This window comes from Ursus americanus, chromosome 35 (assembly GCF_024610735.1).
Source record: "Ursus americanus isolate L20-20 chromosome 35, mUrsAme1.1.p, whole genome shotgun sequence".
In the NCBI taxonomy this organism is placed as follows: Eukaryota; Metazoa; Chordata; class Mammalia; order Carnivora; family Ursidae; genus Ursus; species Ursus americanus.
The window spans coordinates 18008363-18028550 of record NC_142161.1 but is presented as its reverse complement, the minus strand read 5'-3'; the positions used below and the strand labels follow the sequence as shown (position 1 = coordinate 18028550).

At 39.9% G+C, this 20188-nt stretch overlaps 1 protein-coding gene across 1 annotated transcript in view; it reads left to right on the top strand.

Moving 5' to 3' along the window:
• The first annotated feature begins 28 nt into the window (after nt 1-28).
• SEC23A (SEC23 homolog A, COPII component) overlaps nt 29-20188 on the top strand; it is a 70258-nt gene continuing 50098 nt past the window's right edge. The window contains exons 1-5 of the mRNA XM_087859078.1: nt 29-629; nt 1610-1767; nt 13579-13799; nt 14187-14248; nt 19150-19391. Of these exons, the coding sequence (XP_087715204.1) occupies nt 19171-19391 (221 nt within the window). The 5' untranslated portion in view covers nt 29-629; nt 1610-1767; nt 13579-13799; nt 14187-14248; nt 19150-19170. The remainder of the gene's footprint in view (nt 630-1609; nt 1768-13578; nt 13800-14186; nt 14249-19149; nt 19392-20188) is intronic.

Sequence of the window (20188 nt, the reverse complement as noted above, 5' to 3'; positions counted from 1 at the left end):
GGCTTAGGGGGCGTGATAGCACTTGAGGAAGCCTGCTGGTTGTCTCAAGGTTAAGGATCCGGTGGTGTAAGAACACAGTGAATTTAGTTCCTTGCAGAAGTGGTTCTGAGGTGTTTTTGCGTGTGTCCCTCTGTTTTTTCTTATAAGGCGAGGTTAGAGACTGAGGATTATTAACCTTTATGCATCTGCGTAGTGAGGGATCCTTGAATATTTTTTGAATTAACGAGCAGTGTTGCCGTAATTACCATTATTGAGCTCTAGATTCTTTTTTTTTTATTGTCAACAAGAAATCCACTATTTATTTATTTACTTATGTACGTATGTATATATGTATGTATGTATTTAAGCAAGCTCTGGCTTCTTAAACCCCTGGTTGACAAGGTCACGTTAATTTTTTTTAAATAGATTTTTTTTTTAAGATTTTATTTATTTATTTGACAGAGACAGCCAGTGAGAGAGGGAACACAAGCAGGGGGAGTGGGAGAGGAAGAAGCAGGCTCCCAGCGGAGGAGCCTGATGTGGGACTCGATTCCAGAACGCTAGGATCACGCCCTGAGCCGAAGGCAGACGCCTAACGACTGCGCCACCCAGGCGCCCCACGTTGTTTAATTTTTAAACCAACCTTTGAAGTAAGTGATATTATAGTATTATCCAGGTTTTGTAAGGGAGGAAATCTATGGAAAGAGGGGTTAAGTACTACAACTGTGACTTTCTCCCAAAGGGGAAGAGCGATTCCAACCCAGATTTATCTGATGCCAAATGAATGAAAAAATAATTTTCCAGAGAAATTTCTTGTGGTTGGCTACTTGAAAGATGACTTTATGCTTGCCGGAAATGAATATTAGTCCTTGAGTAGCCATTACTTTCTTCTTTTTCTTTGGAAAGACTTTCTTTGTTTAAGTATGAGTAGTGAAAGGATAAAGTTAATGCTAATTCCCAAAAGTTACCACGATTAGTCTTGTGAAGCAGGTACTTTAATCTCCATCTTACAGGTGAGGGAACAAGTCAGAAATGGATTAAGTAACTTGTGCTGGGTGACAAATTCCAAGAAACAATGAAAGTATTATATTTTATACTTTCTAAACAAGCTCTAAGTGAATACAATTGACTTTTATTTTCTAAGATTATGTTAATTTTTAAGTTTTTTTTTTTTAAAGCACAGCCTTTAGCTTGCAAGCAATTGATTAAAAAACCAGAACATAACTCTTGCATTTGAAGATAAAGTGAGGACAAGTTCTTGGGTTAAGAACTAAAGAAATTTGTGCTTATGAACAGTAACTGAACAATTGGGAGACTCATAAACACACTGCTTGGCGGCAAACTAAAAGGTTATTTGGTTAAAAATGTTACTGATTTTGTAATAACGTTGGTGACAGTAACTATACTTATGGAGGTGAGCATTTAAAAAAAATTTTTTTAACTGATTTTGGAAGAAACAAACTTGAAGAGAAATATGGAGGCTCTTGTCCCCAAGCATTTTGGTAATAATCAAGAAAAAATTGGAAAATGCAAGTGATGACTTCACTTCTGGATTTTTTTTTCCAATTTTTGGGTTTTCTTGGGGGGGAACTAACTTGTTAGCAATTTCTACTCGTTTTTTGGATAAAAGAACAATTACCTAGGAGACCAACCACCAAAGGAACAATGCTTAACACTGGATTTCATGTATAAGTACGTGGCAGAACTACACATGGATGAAGGAAGAAAGGAGAACAGCAGAATGGAACACAGGTTGTCCTTGGCAATAATTATTTTCCAAAAGAAGAGGTGAGTAAGAAAGTATATGAATGATTTGAAATGGTTCTAAAATTTTAAATACACAGGAATGAATTCATTCAGGAAAGAGGAAAGTAAATTAAAAATGTATAAGATTTGCTTTCTGCTGCTGCAGTGGAGTAAGAAAGCTTTATACTGGAAAAAAAAAGGGAAGACTTCAGATATGCCCTGTTTGGAGGCTGTGGCATGGGAAAGTTGTAGGTGGGCTCCTGTAGGAGAGGTAAAATTTCTCCTCCACCTTCTTAGGGTCTCTGGCTGGGCCTAATATTAAACTGACATAAGACTGCTTAACAGGAGAAAAACATACAAATTTTATTTAGTATTTCTTATGCATACATGGGACCCTTCACAGTTAAATTCAAGACCCCAGTAAGGTAGGACTGAAAGCTTATACAATAGGTTGCACGAAGGGTAGTAAATTTTGATAATGTAGTAAGACAAAGAGATTTGGGCTGGGGCAATTAATTGTGGGAAAATAACTAGGAAGATAAAGATTTAGTTTAATAAAGTTTGTGCACATTTATCTCAGCTTCCACTTCCCATCTCTGGCGATAGGAAAATTCTGCTGGTATAGGGAGGGTACCTTTCACGTGAGAGTTTTATTTCCTGCTTTCAGGGGAAGAAAAAAAAAAGGAAGATCAGAGAGCCCTTCTTGCATATGCTTTTTTTCAAGTTCCTTTAACTCAAAATAATTAATAAGGTGGCATATTGGGGGTGGCATGCTCTGACCCCATATTCTACCTAGAAGAGGGACATCCCTGAAATTGGTTAGGGGTGCATATTTGGCTTTCTTTGTTTGTTTCGTCCTGAATTGGAAGCAGGGAAAAATATTAGGAAAGCTGTCAATTGTTAATCAAGTCCTGGCTATCATGAGACAATTATTATGAGGTCTTTCTTTGGCTTCCTGGATTGTTTCTAGAGATAGCAGTATGACTTTCTACAAGTTTGACTTCCAGGCTGCTTTTCCTGGCTGGTTACTGTAGAATAATAGGTTGTTTTGCTGGGATGGTTACAGCAGATTATAGGTCAGAGTCCTGCATATATATATATATATATATATATATATATATATATATATAACCCAAAATTATATATAATTTTGTTTGTATATTTAATCTCAGCAGGTAGAGGAAACAGTTTGTTCAGGGCCTTATTACTAGAAGAAATAGGTGAAAAATTGGAAGGAGGTCAATATGGCTGATGCATGGAAAGTAGGGAGTAAATGGTGCTAGACAGGGTTGTGAGAAATGTAGCTGTATTTTGTTATGTATGAGGCACCTTCTTACTGTGTGCTGGGGGCTGTCAATGCCCTCCAACCATAGACTACCAGAACCCTCCTATAGTCACATGATTATTGAGACTAGGGTAAGTCTCAGTAAAAGGATGCTAAAACGAACTTATTTATCATAGGATTTGCCTTGGTGATTTGGGGATGGTGGAGCTTTACTGTCAGGAATTGGGGATAATTCTGAGTCTGACTGCTGGTTAAAAACCTAAGGGTGGGGGTGCCTGGGTGGCTCAGCTGTTGGGCGTCTGCCTTCTGCTTGGGTTGTGTTCCCAGGGTGCTGGGATCAAGCCCTGCATTGGGCTCCCTGCTGGGCAGGAAGCCTGCTTCTCCTTCTCCCACTCCCCCTGCTTGTGTTCCCTCTCTCTGTCAAATAAATAAATAAAATCTTTAAAAAAACAAAACAAACAAACAAACAAAAACCTCAGGGTGGTTTTTCACGCCTGACCACCATAGCAGTTAAAAAGGTTTTACCTGGGGGCGCCTGGGTGACTCAGTCGTTAAGCGTCTGCTGTCAGCTCAGGGTGTGATCCCAGGGTCGTGGGATCGAGCCCCATGTCGGGCCCCCTGCTCCTCTGGGAGCCTGCTTCTTCCTCTCACTCCCCCTGCTTGTGTTTCCTCTCTCGTTGGCTCTCTCTGTCAAATAAATAAATAAATAAATAAAATCTTAAAAAAACAAAAACAAAAACAGGTTTTACCTGGCAGGCTTCACAGGTAAAAACTGCCCTCCCCACACCAGACTTGGTGCACAGCTATTGCATTGCAGTTTCGAAAGGGAGTTGCAGTGAGACTCAGTCCCTCCTGGCTGGCCATGCTCTTAAGCATAGTTGCATTCCTAGCCAGGTGTCCACATTTTGAGGTCTCCTTATCGGGGAAACTGACCCACTCTTTCAGCACCCAGTACTTTCCCATTGCTATCACCCTTTCCTCCCCACCCTCACAAGGGCCCTCGTTCCATAAATCTGCAGAAAACACTTGTTAGGGACTCTCTCAACAGTGAGCTGACCCCCAAGTTTGCACTGATCACCTGGCCCTCAGACAGTGGGAGAATCATAGTGAGTGATTAGAGGCTTCTCCGTTAATTCTGTTTTGGCTCATTGTTGCTTTAATTGCCTATTTTGACATCTAGCAGCTGAATTCTTTCTCTCGCTCATCTGAGCACAAATTCTGTGATTAGGTATCTTAATAATTCTTTTTTTTAAAAAGATTTTATTTATTTATTTGAGAGAGGGAGGGAGAGAGAGAGAGAGCACACAGGAGCAGGGGCAGAGGGAGAGGGAGTGGGAGAAGCAGATGCCCCTGCTGAGCAGGGAGCCCGACTTGGGGCTCCATCCCAGGACCCTGGGATCATGACTGGAGCTTTTCCAGACGCTTAACCGACTGAGCCATCCAGGTGCCCCTCTTAATAATTCTTATATAGAAGTTAGAAGGAAAAAGGGAAGCTCATGGTATAATTGGTAAAGAAGGAGCAGTCGCTCAAAATAGTCAGGTTAGGGAGGTAATTGGTCATTTTATGGCTTAAACAACCTTCTTGATTTGTCTGATTCAGACACTAATACAGAGTTGTCTTGGTTTTGATCCTTCAGGGACACTAAGTGGCCTTGTCTGATGTTGTATGCTGTGAAATGGTTTATAGTCTACAGGAGAACCACATGGCCTTTGCTGTGAGTGCCAGGACAGCTCCTAACAACAGCTAGGCACAGTTGATAGAGCCTGCCCCAATTTCAGGCCCTTAGAAACTGCTTTTCTTTCTCAGACCTAAACATTTTATATAGATTATTTCATTTAATCCTTACAATGTATTGTTATCCCAAGTGGTAGGTTACTATATCTTCACTTTCAGATGAAGAAACTATGGCTCAGAAAAAGTTACCTGACATACATAGGTCACATAACTAGGAAGTGGATGGAGTTGAGATTCTGTCCTAGGTGGTCAGACTTAATGAGCCATTGCTGTAAATCACTATGCTTTACAAGATACAGCTCAATAAAAATAAGTAGCTAAATAGAGCCTTTATGACCTACTGGTCATAGAGTAGAGAGAGGCAATGAAACGATAGATACAAGGAGATTCTAGTCTTTTTTTTTTTTTTAAGATTTTATTTATTTATTTATTTGAGAGAGAGATAGAACACAAGCAGTGGGGAAGGGTAGAGGGAGAGAAAAAGGGAAAAACAGACTCCCCACTGATCAGGGAGCCCTGTGTGGGGCTCAATCCTAGGACCCCAAGATCATGACCTGGGCCAAAAGCAGACACCCTGGCACCCACCCTCTGGGCATGAGCAGTCTCTTTAATCTCTCTGTCTCTATGTCTCTATCTCTCTGTCTCTTTGAGAATGCTGTCCTCCAACTTTGGGGTCCATATCCACAAGGAAAACTACAAAGCTGACTTGATATCAGAAAATCAAGGCAAGGACTAGTTTAATTATAGAACATGAAACAAAACCAAAACTTTACTCCTCTTTTATTTATTTATTTATTTATTTATTTATTTGACAGAGAGAGACAGCCAACAAGAGAGGGAACACAAGCAGGGGGCGTGAGAGAGGAAGAAGCAGGCTCTTAGTGGAAGAGCCTGATGTGGGGCTCAAACCCAGAATGCTGGGATCACGCCCTGAGCCGAAGGCAGATGCTTAATCACTGCGCTACCCAGGCTCCCCTTTACTCCTCTTTATTTATTTATTTATTTATTTATTTTTAAAGATTTTATTTATTTGTTTAACAGAGAGAGACAGCCAGCGAGAGAGGGAACACAAGCAGGGGGAGTGGGAGAGGAAGAAGCAGGCTCCCAGCGGAGAAGCCTGATGTGGGGCTCGATCCCAGGACTCTGGGATCACGCCCTGAGCCGAAGGCAGCCGCTTAAGGACTGCGCCACCCAGGCGCCCCTACTCCTCTTTTAAAGTAAAAACACAGGGCGCCTGGGTGGGTCAGTCGTTAGGTGTCTGCCTTCACCTCAGGTCATGATGATCCTGGGGTCCTGGGATCGAGCCCCACATCAGGCTCCCTGCTCAGCGGGAAGCCTGCTTCTCCCTCTCCCACTCCCCCTGCTTGTGTTCCCTCTCTCTCTCTCACTGTCTCTGTCAAATAAATAAATAAAATCTTTAAAAAAAATAAAAACACAAATCTAGTTCCTTCCTTTCAAAGATTTTATTTATTTGAGAGAGAGTGAGTGAGAGAGAGAGCACGAGAGGGGTGGAAAGGCAGAGGGAGGGAGAGAAACAGACTCCCCGCTGAGCAGGGAGCCTAACATGGGGCTCTATCCCAGGACCCTGAGGTCATGACCTGAGCTGAAGGCAAACACTTAACCGACTGAGCCATCCAGACATGCCTAGTTCCTTCCTTTTAAAGTAGAGAAGTTCTGGGGGCACCTGGGTGGCTCAGTCGTTAAGCGTCTGCCTTTGGCTCAGGGCGTGATCCCAGAGTCCTGGGATCAAGCCCCACATCAGGCTCCTCTGCTGGGAGCCTGCTTCTTCCTCTCCCACTCCCCCTGCCTGTGTTCCCTCTCTCGCTGGCTGTCTCTCTCTGTCAAATAAATAAATAAAATCTTAAAAAAAATAAAGTAGAGAAGTTCCCCTCTTTGCTACATGAGTTTTAATAATTTTTATGTTCTTTACAAATCAAATAAATATTAGATCAAAAAAAGGGGCACCTCGCTGGTTCAGTTGGTAGAGCATGCGACTCTTGATCTCAGGGTTGTGAGTTTGAGCTCCATGTTGAGCATGGAACCTACTTAAGAGAATAAAATAAAAACCAAATCTGTCAGTAGATAACTATGATTTGTTTCTTTGGGTTACTATAAATGGTTTAAGAGTAGATCAAAGGATTTCATTTGTTAGTTTGATTAAATAAACTCTTAGTAATCATTCTGGAGTTGATCAGAATGGCAGGATGAAGTGTTGTTGGAATATAATACTGATGGGTCACTCTGTGGAATAGAAACATTTGATGTTTGAACAAGAGCTAGAAAGTTTAAAGGCAAGTCTTGTCAGCATTTAAAGGGAAAAAGACAGGCATGAAATGAAAACTCAGTGTTACAGGTTTTAAATGGGCATCAGCACCTTGACCTTGGATATGGTATTTAACCTCTCTTATCTTTACATTCACTGTCCTTTATAGGGATTAGACCAAAAGATCAGAAAGGTCTACTTGAATTTAGAATTCTGTAACTCTCATGTGTAATTTCTAAATTAGCTTTATTTGTTATTACTGTATTTAATGTGATTGTAGTAATTGTGTGCACAGACTAGAGCCCCAGACGCATAATTTCCTATATATATGGATTTGACACACTATTGATGCTGAAAATTCAAAGTTAGAACAATCTGAGTATTGCTTTTCCTAGTGAGTACTACAAAAGTAGTTGGTGGGTGCCATGTAATATCACCGTCTGAACAAATGGAAGAGAATTCAAGTTGGAAAAAATTGCAGGCACTTGATTTATACTGGAAAATGGATTACTCCGAAAAGAAAAAGGACTGGGGAAAGCTCCATCTGGTGGTGACCATATAAAATATCAAGGAATTTACATTATTATATGTCCCTTGACTCTAAAGTTATGGAATCTTCAGTTGAGAAACATCTGTGGGTTCAGAAGTAGGCAGGAACATACTGGTGGTTACACATTAACTAGTATTTAAAGTAATTAACGACTGAAAACAAAGTCGTAGGGTGTTCAGAATACTTGATTCCAGATAGTGCTTGGAAAAAAATTTCCAAGGTCAAATAACTTTGGGAAATGTATTTAAATCCTGTGCTTAAAGATTCACAATGAGTATTAGCATATTACAACCCCTGACAAGTCAAAAGACCTATTTTAATAATCTAATTGGTGTTTTCAGACTTCATTTGACTATAGCACCTCTCCCTCTTTCTCCTTTTTAAAAAATTTATTTATTTATTTTAGAGAGAGGTGCTGGAGGGGCAGAGAGAGAGGGAGAGATACAATCTCAAGCAGACCCCCTGCTGAGTGCAGAAGCCGATGCAGGAATTGATCTTATGACCTTGAGATCACAACCTGAGCTGAAATCAAGAGTTGGATGCTTAACTGACTGTGCCACCCAGGCGCCCCCCCTTTTTTATTTTAATTTTTAAAAAAGATTTTATTTATTTATTTGAGAGAGAGAGAGAGAGACAGAGAGAGCACAAGCAGGGCAGAGGGAGAAGCAGTCTCCCCACTGAGCGGGGAACACAACATGGGGCTCCGTACCAGGACTCTGGATCATGACCTGAGCCGAGCCGAAGGCAGCCGCTTAACCGACTGAGCCACCCAGAAGCCCCCCCACCTTTTTTAAAAGAAGATAGAAGTTTATTGAATACACGGCAAGGGAGCGGCAGGCAGGACAGCAAAGAGGCTGTCTGCCCCCCTCTCTTTTCAATATTCTCTGGCATTTTGAAAAATGCCAGTTCAGGGCACCTGGGTGGCTCAGTCGTTAAGCGTCTGCCTTCGGCTCAGGGCGTGATCCCAGGTCCCTGGGATCGAGCCCCGCATCAGGCTCCATGCTCCGCTGGAAGCCTGCTTCTTCCTCTCCCACTACCCCTGCTTGTGTTCCCTCTCTCGCTGGCTATCTCTGTCTTGGTCAAATAAATAAAATCTTTAAAAAAAATGCCAGTTTGAAAAAGTAATGATCTTAGAGTATTGGCTTTTAAAAAAAGAATTTTGTTTATTGCAGCAATTTTTGTGATAGCCAAATTATGGAAGCAATCCAGGTGTCCATTGATAGATGAATGGGTAAAGAAGAATGGGTAAAGAAGACGTATATATGTGTGTGTGTGTGTGTGTGTGTGTGTGTATACACACATATATATACATACACTTATATACACACACACACATATATATACACACACATATATATATACATGCGCACACACAATGGGATGTTACTCAGCCATAAAAAAGAATAAAATCTTGCCATTTGCAACAAAATGGATGGATCTAGAGAGTACAATGTTAAGTGAAATAAGTCAATCAGAGAAAGACAAATACCATGATTTCACTCATTTCATTCATGTTTCACTCATATGATTTACTCATATTTCATTCATATGAATTTAAGACAAAAAAAGAGAAAAAGAGACAAACCAAAAAAAAAAGACTCTTAACTAAAGAAAACAAACAGAGGGTTACCAGAGGAGTGGTAGGTGGGGGGATGGGTGAAATAGGTGAAGGGGATTAAGAGTACACTTACTGTGATGAGCACTGAGTATTGTATAGAATTGTTGAATCACTATATCATACAACTGAAACTAATATAACACTGTATATTAACTATACTGGAATTAAAATTTTTAAAAATAAAGAAAATAAAGAATTTGGGGGGAGCTTATATCAGATTTTATATTTTTATAGTCAATGTCAAAACTTAAAAATGATGATAGTAATAATTTTAAAAAAGATTTATTCATTTACTTATTTATTTGAGGCAGGGGGCAGAGGGAGAGGGAGAAAGAGTCTCAAGCAGATCCGGTTGCTGAGTGCAGAGCCCAACATTGCAGAGCTTGATCTCACGACCCTGAGATCGTGACCTGAGCTGAAATCAATAGGCAGATGCTTAACTGTGCCAGCCAGGTGTCCATAATAATAATAATAATAATAATAATAATAATAATTTATGATTGTTTAGGTTTTCATGCTCATTCGTGAAACTTTTTTTTTTCTTATGGTGAAAAATGGTGGTTTCATTAAAGCATGGGGACAGAACCTGTGAGCAGAAAGAGCTGCTGCTCATTCATGAACATTTAAGGAACAATTATTTTGTGCCAGGATCTGTACAAGGTGGTGTAATGAAAGCCAACAATTATAGTCAATTGCATATTGGTAAATGTTTAACAAATATCCTTCAGATTCACAGATTAATCTCAAATGCCTTGGGCCAGGGATGTCTATAGATTAAGTTAGAAAGCCAGAGAAGGTTGTTTCAGGAGAGTCTTCCCTTTCTCCAGTTCCTAGTCCAACTCTCCTTTCCCAGGAGCTCAAGATATTTTCCATTCTCTCTCTATTTTTCTCTTCCTCAAATCAAAACCTCTTAACTTTCAGTACACCAAGAAAAATAGTCTTTACTATTTATAATCTGAGTCCAATGGACTCTTTAATTTTTATATCTTTATATCATTTCATGAGTTATTTATACAAACTAGAGTAAAGTGATATTCAAAGCTGTTATAAAAAGAGTAAGCTTTTATAAAAATAGTAAAGGCATAATGGAAAATGACTTTATTGGAAATCTAAATAAGTATCTAAATATAGCCGATCCCGATTTTTATTCCGTATTTTCCTGGTTTTGAAGACATATCCAAAATGGGCAATGTCCTCTGAATGCAACTGTGATGCATGAGTCTATAACATACCCATCTTGTAAATAGTGATTGCAGATCTCAAATGCATCACTACTATATCCTAGCTAATTGTTACTTCTGGTTCTTCATGCTTTTATATCATCAAAACACAGGACTGAAGAGTTTTCTGAGAACTTTAAAGGCTCATTGAAAAGAGGACAGCCATCTTTTTTGCTCCCTAATTGCAAAACTTTTGTATTTTAGTTTTATAAATAAGCAACCCAAAGAATTAAATTTTTTTAATTTTTAAAATTATTTATTTACTTATTTTTTAAAAAGATTTTATTTATTTATTTTGACAGAGAGAGAGAGAGCACAAGCAGGGGAAGGGGCAGAGGTGGAGAGAGAAGCAGGCTCTCCGCTGAGCAAGGAGCCCGATGTGGGACTCAATCCCAGGATCCTGGGATCATGACCTGAGCAGAAGGCAGACACTTAACCGACTGAACCACCCAGGTGCCCCTAAAAATTTTAAAAAGATTTTATTTATTTATTTTAGAGAGAGAGAGCGAGAGCATGCAAGTGGGGGGAGGGACAAAGGGAAGAGTGAGAGAATCCTCAAGTGGACTCCCTGCTGAGTGGGGATCCCAACAGGGCTTGATCCCATGACCCCACAATCACAACCTGAGCTGAAATCAAGAATCGGACACTCAATTGACTGAGCCACCCAGGCACCCTAACCCAAAGAATTTTTAATTTCTAAGTTATCTATTTCCTTCCTATCATCTTAGTATTCACGACTGCCATTATTAGCATTTGTCTACTTAAGAATCATATCAAGTAAATTTATCCATATAAACATGATAAAAGGTGAAAGAATACTGTCAAGAATAACTTGATTACACAATATTTTGCAATAATAATCTGGACAGTCTCATTTTGTTGAGAGCACATATCAAGTTATTCCTTTGAATGAATAACTGGATAAAAATAACATATTTTGGGGCACCTGGGTGGCTCAGTCAGTTAAGCGTCTACCTTCAGCTCAGGTCATGATCCTAGGCTCCTGGGATTGAACCCCATGTCTCAGGGAGTCTGCTTCTCCCTCTCCCTCTGCCTCTGCCCCTGCTCTCTCTCTCTTGCTCAGTTTCTCTCAAATAAATAAAATCTTTAAAAAGTATTTCTTTTTTGTCCTTAGAAATAATATTAACTTAGAAAAAAGGAGGAAAACAATCCATAAGAGACTCTTAATGATGGAGAACAGAGGGTTGATGGAGGGAGATGGGTGCGGGATGGGCTAGGTGAGTGATGGGTATTAAAGAGGGCACTTGTAGGGGTGCCTGGGTGGCTCAGTTGTTAAGTGTCTCCCTTCGGCTCAGGGGTGATCCCAGAGTCCTGGGGTCGAGCCCCACATCGGGCTCCTCCGCTGGGAGCCTGCTTCTTCCTTTCCCACTTCCTCTGCTTCTGTTCCCTCTCTCGCTGGCTGTCTCTCTGTCAAATAAATAAATAAAATCTTTAAAAAAAAAAAAAGAGGGAACTTGTGATGAGCACTAGGTGTTGTATATAAGTCATGCATCACTGACTTTTATTCCTGAAACCGATATTGTGCTATATGTTAATTAACTAAAATTTAAATATTTAAATTAAAACACCTAACAAACAAAAAAAGAAATAATATTAACTCATTGATACTTGAGTTTGAGAAATTCTTCTAGGAGATAGTAATCTAAAGATTCACAGTTTAAGATTTCACTATCATCATCAGGATGTAGATTGCTGTTCTCTGTATCTCTGCATTCATCTTCCAAATTCTGAATTCTTACCTATATTTATTGAAAACTAAAAGCATAGTACAAAGATCTTGAAAAATGCTGCAGTACTTTGGGCATTGCAAGAAGAAAATGCAATCGTGATGACCTACTTCACTATTGTATCATCTTTGGTAATTTTATTGTTCTTCCATTTTCTTATTATTGTAGTCTTTTTAAGTTAATTTAATTTTTAAAAGATTATTTATTTATTTGACAGAGAGAGAAAGAGCATAAGCAAGGGGAGCAGGAGAAGGAGAAACTAGCTCCCGGCAGAGCAGAGAGCCCGATTCGGGGCTTGATCCCAGGACTCTGGGATCATGACCTGAGCCAAAGGCAGATCCTTAACTGCCCGAGCCATCTAGGCACCCCTATTTTAGTTTTTTTTTAAGAAGAGCTTGAATAATTGATGAGTAAATAATTCCATAGTTGATGAATTAGCAGACTGTTTCAAGATATAGAAAAATAAGATCACTGAGGTCCCATGATATATTCCAGATTTATGAGAGTCCAATGGATCCATAAGGCAAGTACAAATAGAATAAGTTTTATTCTATTTTTTAAAAAATGATTTTCTCTGTTCTTTAGAAGACCTCTAAGAAAGAATAAAAGTCATGAAATATGGGTTCTTACATATAGAACTCCAAAAAAAGAAAACCGCAGAAACCTAAAGTTGGGTCCAGTAGATCTTGATGCTCTATCTGAGGGTTAAGCTAACTCCTTCATCTTACAGTATACAAAGACGGATATAAATAAATTTATTGCCCATCCTAACATCTATTTCATTGTGATAGGGAACAAAGGCCTTTGTTCAGCTAAAAACAAGGGATTATGACTTCTTAGGTTTCATTGAGCTGAAAGGCAAAGATGCATTTCTGGGGACCACGAAATGAATGAAATTATCAAAGGTGCTATACTTTGGTTTATTCCTCACCGAATTCCAGGTTTCCCATGGATCCTCTTGTCTATGTCTATTTACGCTACTCATTCTTGGATCTTACTTCTTTTTGCGAATGTCCTTATTCCACCTTTTTACCATTGCCCACAGCTGTTTTCTTGCTGTGCTTTCAGTCAAGAATCCTCATTAAAGTAGCATCCTGGGCTCACTTTATTTGCAGGCCTACACCGAATTTTGTCTTTCCAACCTGTTTCTGTCTCTCCCATTTTGCTCAGCTCTTTCCTTGGAAAGAGAAGCAGAAAACACATTAAGATTAATCGCCAGAGATTGTAGTGAGGAGGAGGGATGGCAGATGCTGTGTAGGAGGAAAGAGGTGGACTGTCTAGGAATACAAAAATCCAATGTACAGGCCAGGGATTTTGGCCTGTTTTGCCTATGTCATATCACCGGCATTGTTACTGCACCTGGCACATAGTAGTGCTCAGGAAATATTTGTTGCACTACGTGAAAAAAACGAACTTTTCACTGTGTTTTTTTAGGGGAGATGTGGTTTTGTGGTTCTAGGAATCAACCAGGGCCCTCCAGGAGAGGATGTCCTACCCGACGCCTACCGCCCAGAGTTGAGGAGTCTGAATGGCGACAGAAGTTCCCACTGTCCTCTGCGGCCCTCAGGAAGTGGGATCTGCTGTGGCTCCCGGGAAAGGGTTAAGGCCCTGCAATTCCCCCAGGGTCCCTCTCCCCTCTAGTGGTCCCCAGCCAGGTTTGTCTCGGTTGCCCCGCCCCAGGCTCAGTCACCGCCTCTTCCCTCCCCTCTTTCCTCCTCGTCCCCCGCCTCCCGCCCCCGGCTCCGCCCGAGTGCCGCGCCCTCCCCATTAGTTCCCTCACCCGGTAGCCCCGCCCCGGCTCCGTCCACGCCCCTTCCCCTCCCCTCTCTCCTCCTCCTGCCCTATCCCCACTCCACTCCGCCGGGTCCCGCACTCTCGCCTTCAGTTCCCTGGCGCGGTCGCCCCGCCCCTCCACCCCTTGACGTGGCAGAGGCGGCACCAGCCATGTTGGCCCAGCGGGGTTTTGCGCGGAGGCCGGGGGCGGGGCGGAGCCGGCCCTGATTGCAGTGCCGGCCCTGATTGCAGTGCCACGGTTGTTCCAGGTCGGCGGACAGGACGGATTTTGCAAGGCGGTCGCTGCGACCGGTGCGGATCTCGTTTGGGGGTAAGGACTGACTTTGGGGCTGCCTCCCCCCGGCTCCCCGGAGGGGCCGCGGGCGCTCAGCGGAAAGCGGGGGAGGGGAAGCTATGTGGCTGTGGGCCGGCAGGCGGGGGTCTCTGGGGTGGTGCTGACTCTGCCCTCTTGGTACTCCGGAGCAGGCGGGCGCGCCGGCGGCGGCACCTTTGAATCCTGACCCCTTCACCGTCTCACCTACCACTCTGCTTCGTTTTTCCGGGGCCTACTGGCCCGGCCCCTCACCAAGCTTCCCAGGATAAGGTGCGAAAGCTGGGAGTCGGGTGAAAAACGGCAGTTCAGCATCTCGCCCAGCACCCACCCCCGCTTCCCGGGCGATCTGCCTTCCTCACCCCAGTTTGTCACCGCTTCTGGACACTTGAGCTTCTTGGTTCGTACCTTGCCTGATCTGAAGTGCCCTAGACTTTGAACCCAGGTGACTTCGTCATCGGTAGTTCGGCCTTGGGAGTCAAAGGGGATAAGGAGAATTAAGTGGCAGGTCAAGCTAACGCCTTAGGCCTCGATTACGAGTAGAGTGCCGTTTTCAGATCGGACCCATCTTTTTGTTGTGCTAGCGTTTTCCCGTTTTGGTGGGAAAGGAAAAGCAAAATCGACGTGTAATCTCTGGTGTATGTTGAATTCCCGTGAATTTCCTCAACCTCCACCCCGCAAAGCCGTGTGTAACTAGCCAAATTAACTTGGTTAAAAGAAGTTTTAGATTTAAGCATGGATTTAAATATAAACGTGAAGTCTTCCTTCTCTCTCTTTTCCAGTAGTCTAATTAACATCGTTTTGGAAGTCCGACCATTTTTATTTGACTCATAGAATTTTAGTTAGAAGCAGCTTTGTAGTTTTCTAGCCTCAACCCCTCCTCTTACTGATGAGAAATTGAGGATCAGAGAGTTTAAGCTATTTGTTCAAGATCATAAAGTTAGGCATGAAAAGCAGTTGAAAACACTTCACTGAGGATTTTACAACTGAAAAGTAGAGAGGCACACTTAGTTGTTAAATACATCTGATCGGAAGAAGCTCAAATTTTTCTTGCAATTTAGGATATTTTCACTTAGGATCTATCAAAGTGCAAAAATTGGAATATTGCAAACTCCCAATTATTATTGAATAGGAAAAGCTTTTAAAATTACTGTGGGCATGTATTACATGTAAGCATGATATGCTAGGTTAAAGAAACATAATGTTTTGCTTTGCCTCTTTGCTTTTAGTTATACCATGAGAAATTATTTAACTGAAGTAAGTCCCACTGATTATAAGTTGTGCTGGGAAATGAGACATTTCTTTAGCATAGTTTTTTTTGTGTTTTGTACAACTTGAAAAAATATTATGATTAATATTTTAAATCTCCATCCTAATACAGTGTCTGAATCATTTGGTTTTAACATAAGATTAGCGGACAGAGTGCCGATCAAATAATGACATTTTATAAAAAGCTAGTTTGTAAAAGGAATTTATTTCAGATATGCCATTGTTGGATATGAGGCCCAGCGTGGAAAGGTTTGTACTAGAATTAGTGATTTTAAAATTGAGCAGTTCCAACCTTGGAAAGGTGAGGGAAGTAGGGGAGGTGTTGTGCATAGCCATGTAATTGGACCAGTTAAGAAGAAATAGGTGGGACTTTTTCAAAATACTGCCAAGAAGTGAGAATGTACAAAATAAAATAGATGTGATTTAGTGAACAAATATGATCTTAGAGTAGCGAGGAGAAGGAGGGTAATTGTGCTCAAATATCAGACATGTGATATTTAGAATGTCATAAAAAGTAAGGATGTTACAGTCCAGCCTTGTTACTTGTAGAAACTTAAACCTGGCTATTGTGTGTAAATGTCTTTATGCTAAGTCTCATAGAGCCTTTCTCTATGAGGCTCTTTGATTGAATCAAGCCCTAATGTCCTAAGACCTTGGTTCTTAGGACCCCTTTGGACTCTTAAAATTATTGAGGATCCAAAAAAAAAAAAACACCCAAAACCCCTGAAAACCCCACATTAATAGAAGACAGGTGGATTTTCATATCTACTTCTGCATTGTCTATCGTGATATGTTATTTTACTTGAATTGTATGAAAGAAGTCTGGCCTCACATAGATATGTAGTTGGAAAAAGGAGGATATTTTAATACCTTTTCCAGATAATTGTGCATATTCTTCTTTGATACTACACTACTACAACTTGACAGTTTTAATTCAGAAATCAAGGGTTAAGAGCAGTGAGAAGTCTGAAATCTTAGAAATGAACTTTTTGCTCTATTGCGTTAAACTTCATTGGTCTGTCCTGCACTTTGAATGGATCTTTATCCATGCATGATTTTGTAATATCATTAATTGATCATTTGGGAGGTTTTGCTCCACTGAATAAAGTATATTTTCCAAATGTTGACATGTTTCATTATACAATAGAAAATTCACATTAATATCACCACCGATCTTATCAGAAAAATCTTTACGTATTAGCTAGCTGTGAAGCACAGGACACAGATTTTCAAAAATTTTGGTATTTGTGGGGCATCTGGATGGCTCAGTGGGTTAAGCGTCTGCCTTTGGCTCAGGTCACGATCTCAGGGTCCTGGGACTGAGCCCCACAACAGAATTCTTGCTCAGCAGGGAGCCTGCTTTTCCCTCTCCCTCTGTCTGCGGCTCCCCCTGCTTGTACACTCTCTCTGTCTTTGTCAAATAAAAAGTAAAATCTTAAAACTTTTTTTTTTATATTTGCTTGAAAGCTCAAATTTTATCTTTGTTAATAACTACTGTCAGTTATTTTCCAGGTGACAGACTCACTTCATCAGTTGAGAAAATGTATGCCGAATACCTAAGTACTAGTTACTTACCATTTTTGGAGAATTGAGAAAATAGTCAAAACATTTTTGGTGTTTTTGTGGTTCAGATGAAAAACCCTGATTGGTCTAGTATTTTAATAGGTATTTTAATGCTTTTTGGTGATGCATTGTGTTATTTTTTAAAATTTTAATTAAAAAATTTTTTGATGATACATTTTAGATTATATAGATTTGATTATACATGCAAAAATGGAAAACTTCATTTGCTTTTTGTTCCATAGAAATAATGGGAGGGATTGCATAGTCCTGGCGTTTATTTTCACATCTGTAGCATGGAAGCTGTTGCTAAAAACTGGATTTCTCTCCCAGAGGAGAGAAAACTGAGGTTGGCATCTAACTGTCCTCTGACTATTCCAGACCTTTGTTTTATCATTATTTTTTAACACCCACTTTTTCTTGAAAACTCATGCTGTTTTTCTTGAATCTGGCTTCTGTATTTACCTTGAAGGTCATCTTTTATAAACAAGTTTAGTTATCTTAGGATTCCTCTTTATCCCTTATCAACCTTTGAAAAATCTGTGTTCGCTTTTGATTAGCATGTAATTCTCTAGTTGTCTCTGAGATTCTGATAGGAAATACAGAGTTTAATTTTTCTTTTTTTTAAACTGAGATATATTTAATATATAACATTCTTATTTTAAAGAAAATAAAAAGCTGCTAAGGAAGAGAAATACCTGGATTTGCTAAGCTTCACTTTCTGTAACTTTTATTAACAAAATCTATTTGAAAAAGTTTCTAAAATTAAAATTATTATATTCAGTATGCTTTTTTCAAACAATATCTTTTCTTCCCTTAGTTACATTTTAGAATCAGTTCCTCATCCTATTGTCATTCTTAGCAACTTCAGCATCACTGTTGGCTTTTTGGCACCCTACCTTCATAATACTTCAGTTCTTGATATCTTTCATCTCTCCTACAAATCTTTTGTCCTCCCACATAGCACTTTAAACTCTCTATCCTCTCAGAACTTTAAATTTTACAATTTCTTTCCTTCACTAATCACTGTTACAGTTTGAGAATGTGAGACAGAAGTGTTGCCTGGGCAGAAAAGCTGGCATTCTAGATGGAGAATAACAAGATGGAGATGTCTCTTGATACTGGGCCCTCATGAGAGCAGCATCCTTCTCCCCCCGCTAAGAAATTTAAGTGATTATATTAAAATTGCATGTCTCAAATTAGAGTTTAAAGTGCTCTCCTAAGTCGGAATGTTGGAATGTTAAAAATATTCTGAATTAAGTTACTGCAAAGGAAGTCAAATGGCATAAAACATAGGGAACACCACTTAGCAAGCATTTTATTTATTGTGCCACAGGTGCTCCTATATTTGAACAATAAAAAAAATTACCTGTCTAAAACAGAAGTACCCAGTTTTAGGAAAATGTTTTTGTTATGCACTGTTAAGCATTTTCTTCTAGCAGGTTTTGTGGAAACTTGTCATCTTCTGGTTAGAAAACCATATGAGCTTTAGAATATAATGTTTTTGATAATCTGTTCATTAGAATAATGTAATTTAGAGGGCTGATATGGAAAACATAGAATCTAAATTTTCCTCCATCTTTGACTTTCTTTCCTATACACTCTTAAATAAATAGGGCACCTATTTTACTTTTTTAAAAGAATGAATAAAAAAGGGCACCTCCTAGTGGGCCTAATGAGCACTGGGTTCTGTAGAGTCATTTGTTATTTTGTTAAAAGTGAGGTTATTGTTGCTTGCTAATTTTTTTTTCTGAGATAAATACTTTTATTTGGTTATGATTTCTCATGAATTAATATTGCTGAAAGTGGGGAAAACATACTTATTTTAGTTTTCCTTAAGAAGACTTTTAGGGGCGCGAGGGTGACTTAGTTGGTTAAGCTCTGCCTTCGGCTCAGGTCTTGATCCCGGGGTCCTGGGATTGAGCCCCACGTTGGGGGGAGCAGGGAGCCTGCTTCTCCCTCTCCCTCTGCCTGCCGCTCCCCCTGCTTGTGCTCTCTCTCTCTCTGTTAAATAAATAAATAAAATCTTTAAAAAAAAAAAAGATTTTAAAACATCTTTAATTTTGTCACAGAAGTAAGCATCAGGCTCTACGATGACAACATATTTGGAATTCATCCAACAAAACGAAGAACGAGATGGAGTCCGGTTTAGTTGGAATGTTTGGCCATCAAGTCGACTGGAAGCTACAAGAATGGTCGTTCCAGTAGCAGCCCTATTCACACCACTGAAGGAGAGACCTGATTTACCACCTATTCAGTATGAACCTGTTCTGTGTAGTAGGACCACTTGCCGTGCAGTTTTGAATCCATTATGGTAATTAAAATATACTGAAAAAACTTACGTGGCAATACTATTTCAAATTATAGTTTCTTTCTTGCTCATTTATATAAAATGTCTTTGTTTCTGTTACAGTTATTTTTTCAAATTAGGGTAGTCAAATCCAAAGACCTGTAAAATTGAAAGATATTCTAGTTGTAGTGTTGATAAGAGACCAAAGGTAAAATTGTCACTATATGAACTGTTAGATCCTATCACTAGTATCTCTAGATCCTGGTGCTGGTGCTAGGTATGTGTTATTAGACCCATCTTGTGTCATTAGAAGAGTCATAACTGAGTCTTATGGTGTTTGAAAATGTTATGATTTCTTAATGCATAAACCAGAATATCAAGAATCATCTTTTTATCCTCTTTCCACCCCCTCTCCCCACCCAGTCAGCTAGCAACTGTGATTCTGCCTCCAGAACATTACTGATTCTGTCTCTTATATTCAGTCTCTGCTAGTACACTCTACTCCAAGAGATACCACTTTTTTTCCTGGACAATTTAATTATCCTCCTAAATGGCCACCCTGTTTCCATTCTTGTCTTTCAGCAGTTTATTCTTTATCCAGAAGCTAGAGTGTTACAAATGGATATCAGATTATTAAAATCCTTTAATAATGTCTTATTATACTTGGAATGAAAAATCCAAACTGCTTGTCAAGACTATCAAAACCCTACATCATCTAGCCTTTGTGTATTTCTGCCTTCATCTTATATTATCCATTTTCCTTATTGTTATCTACATTATACCTTACCCTCTTTCTGATCCTTGAACATACCAAATTTATT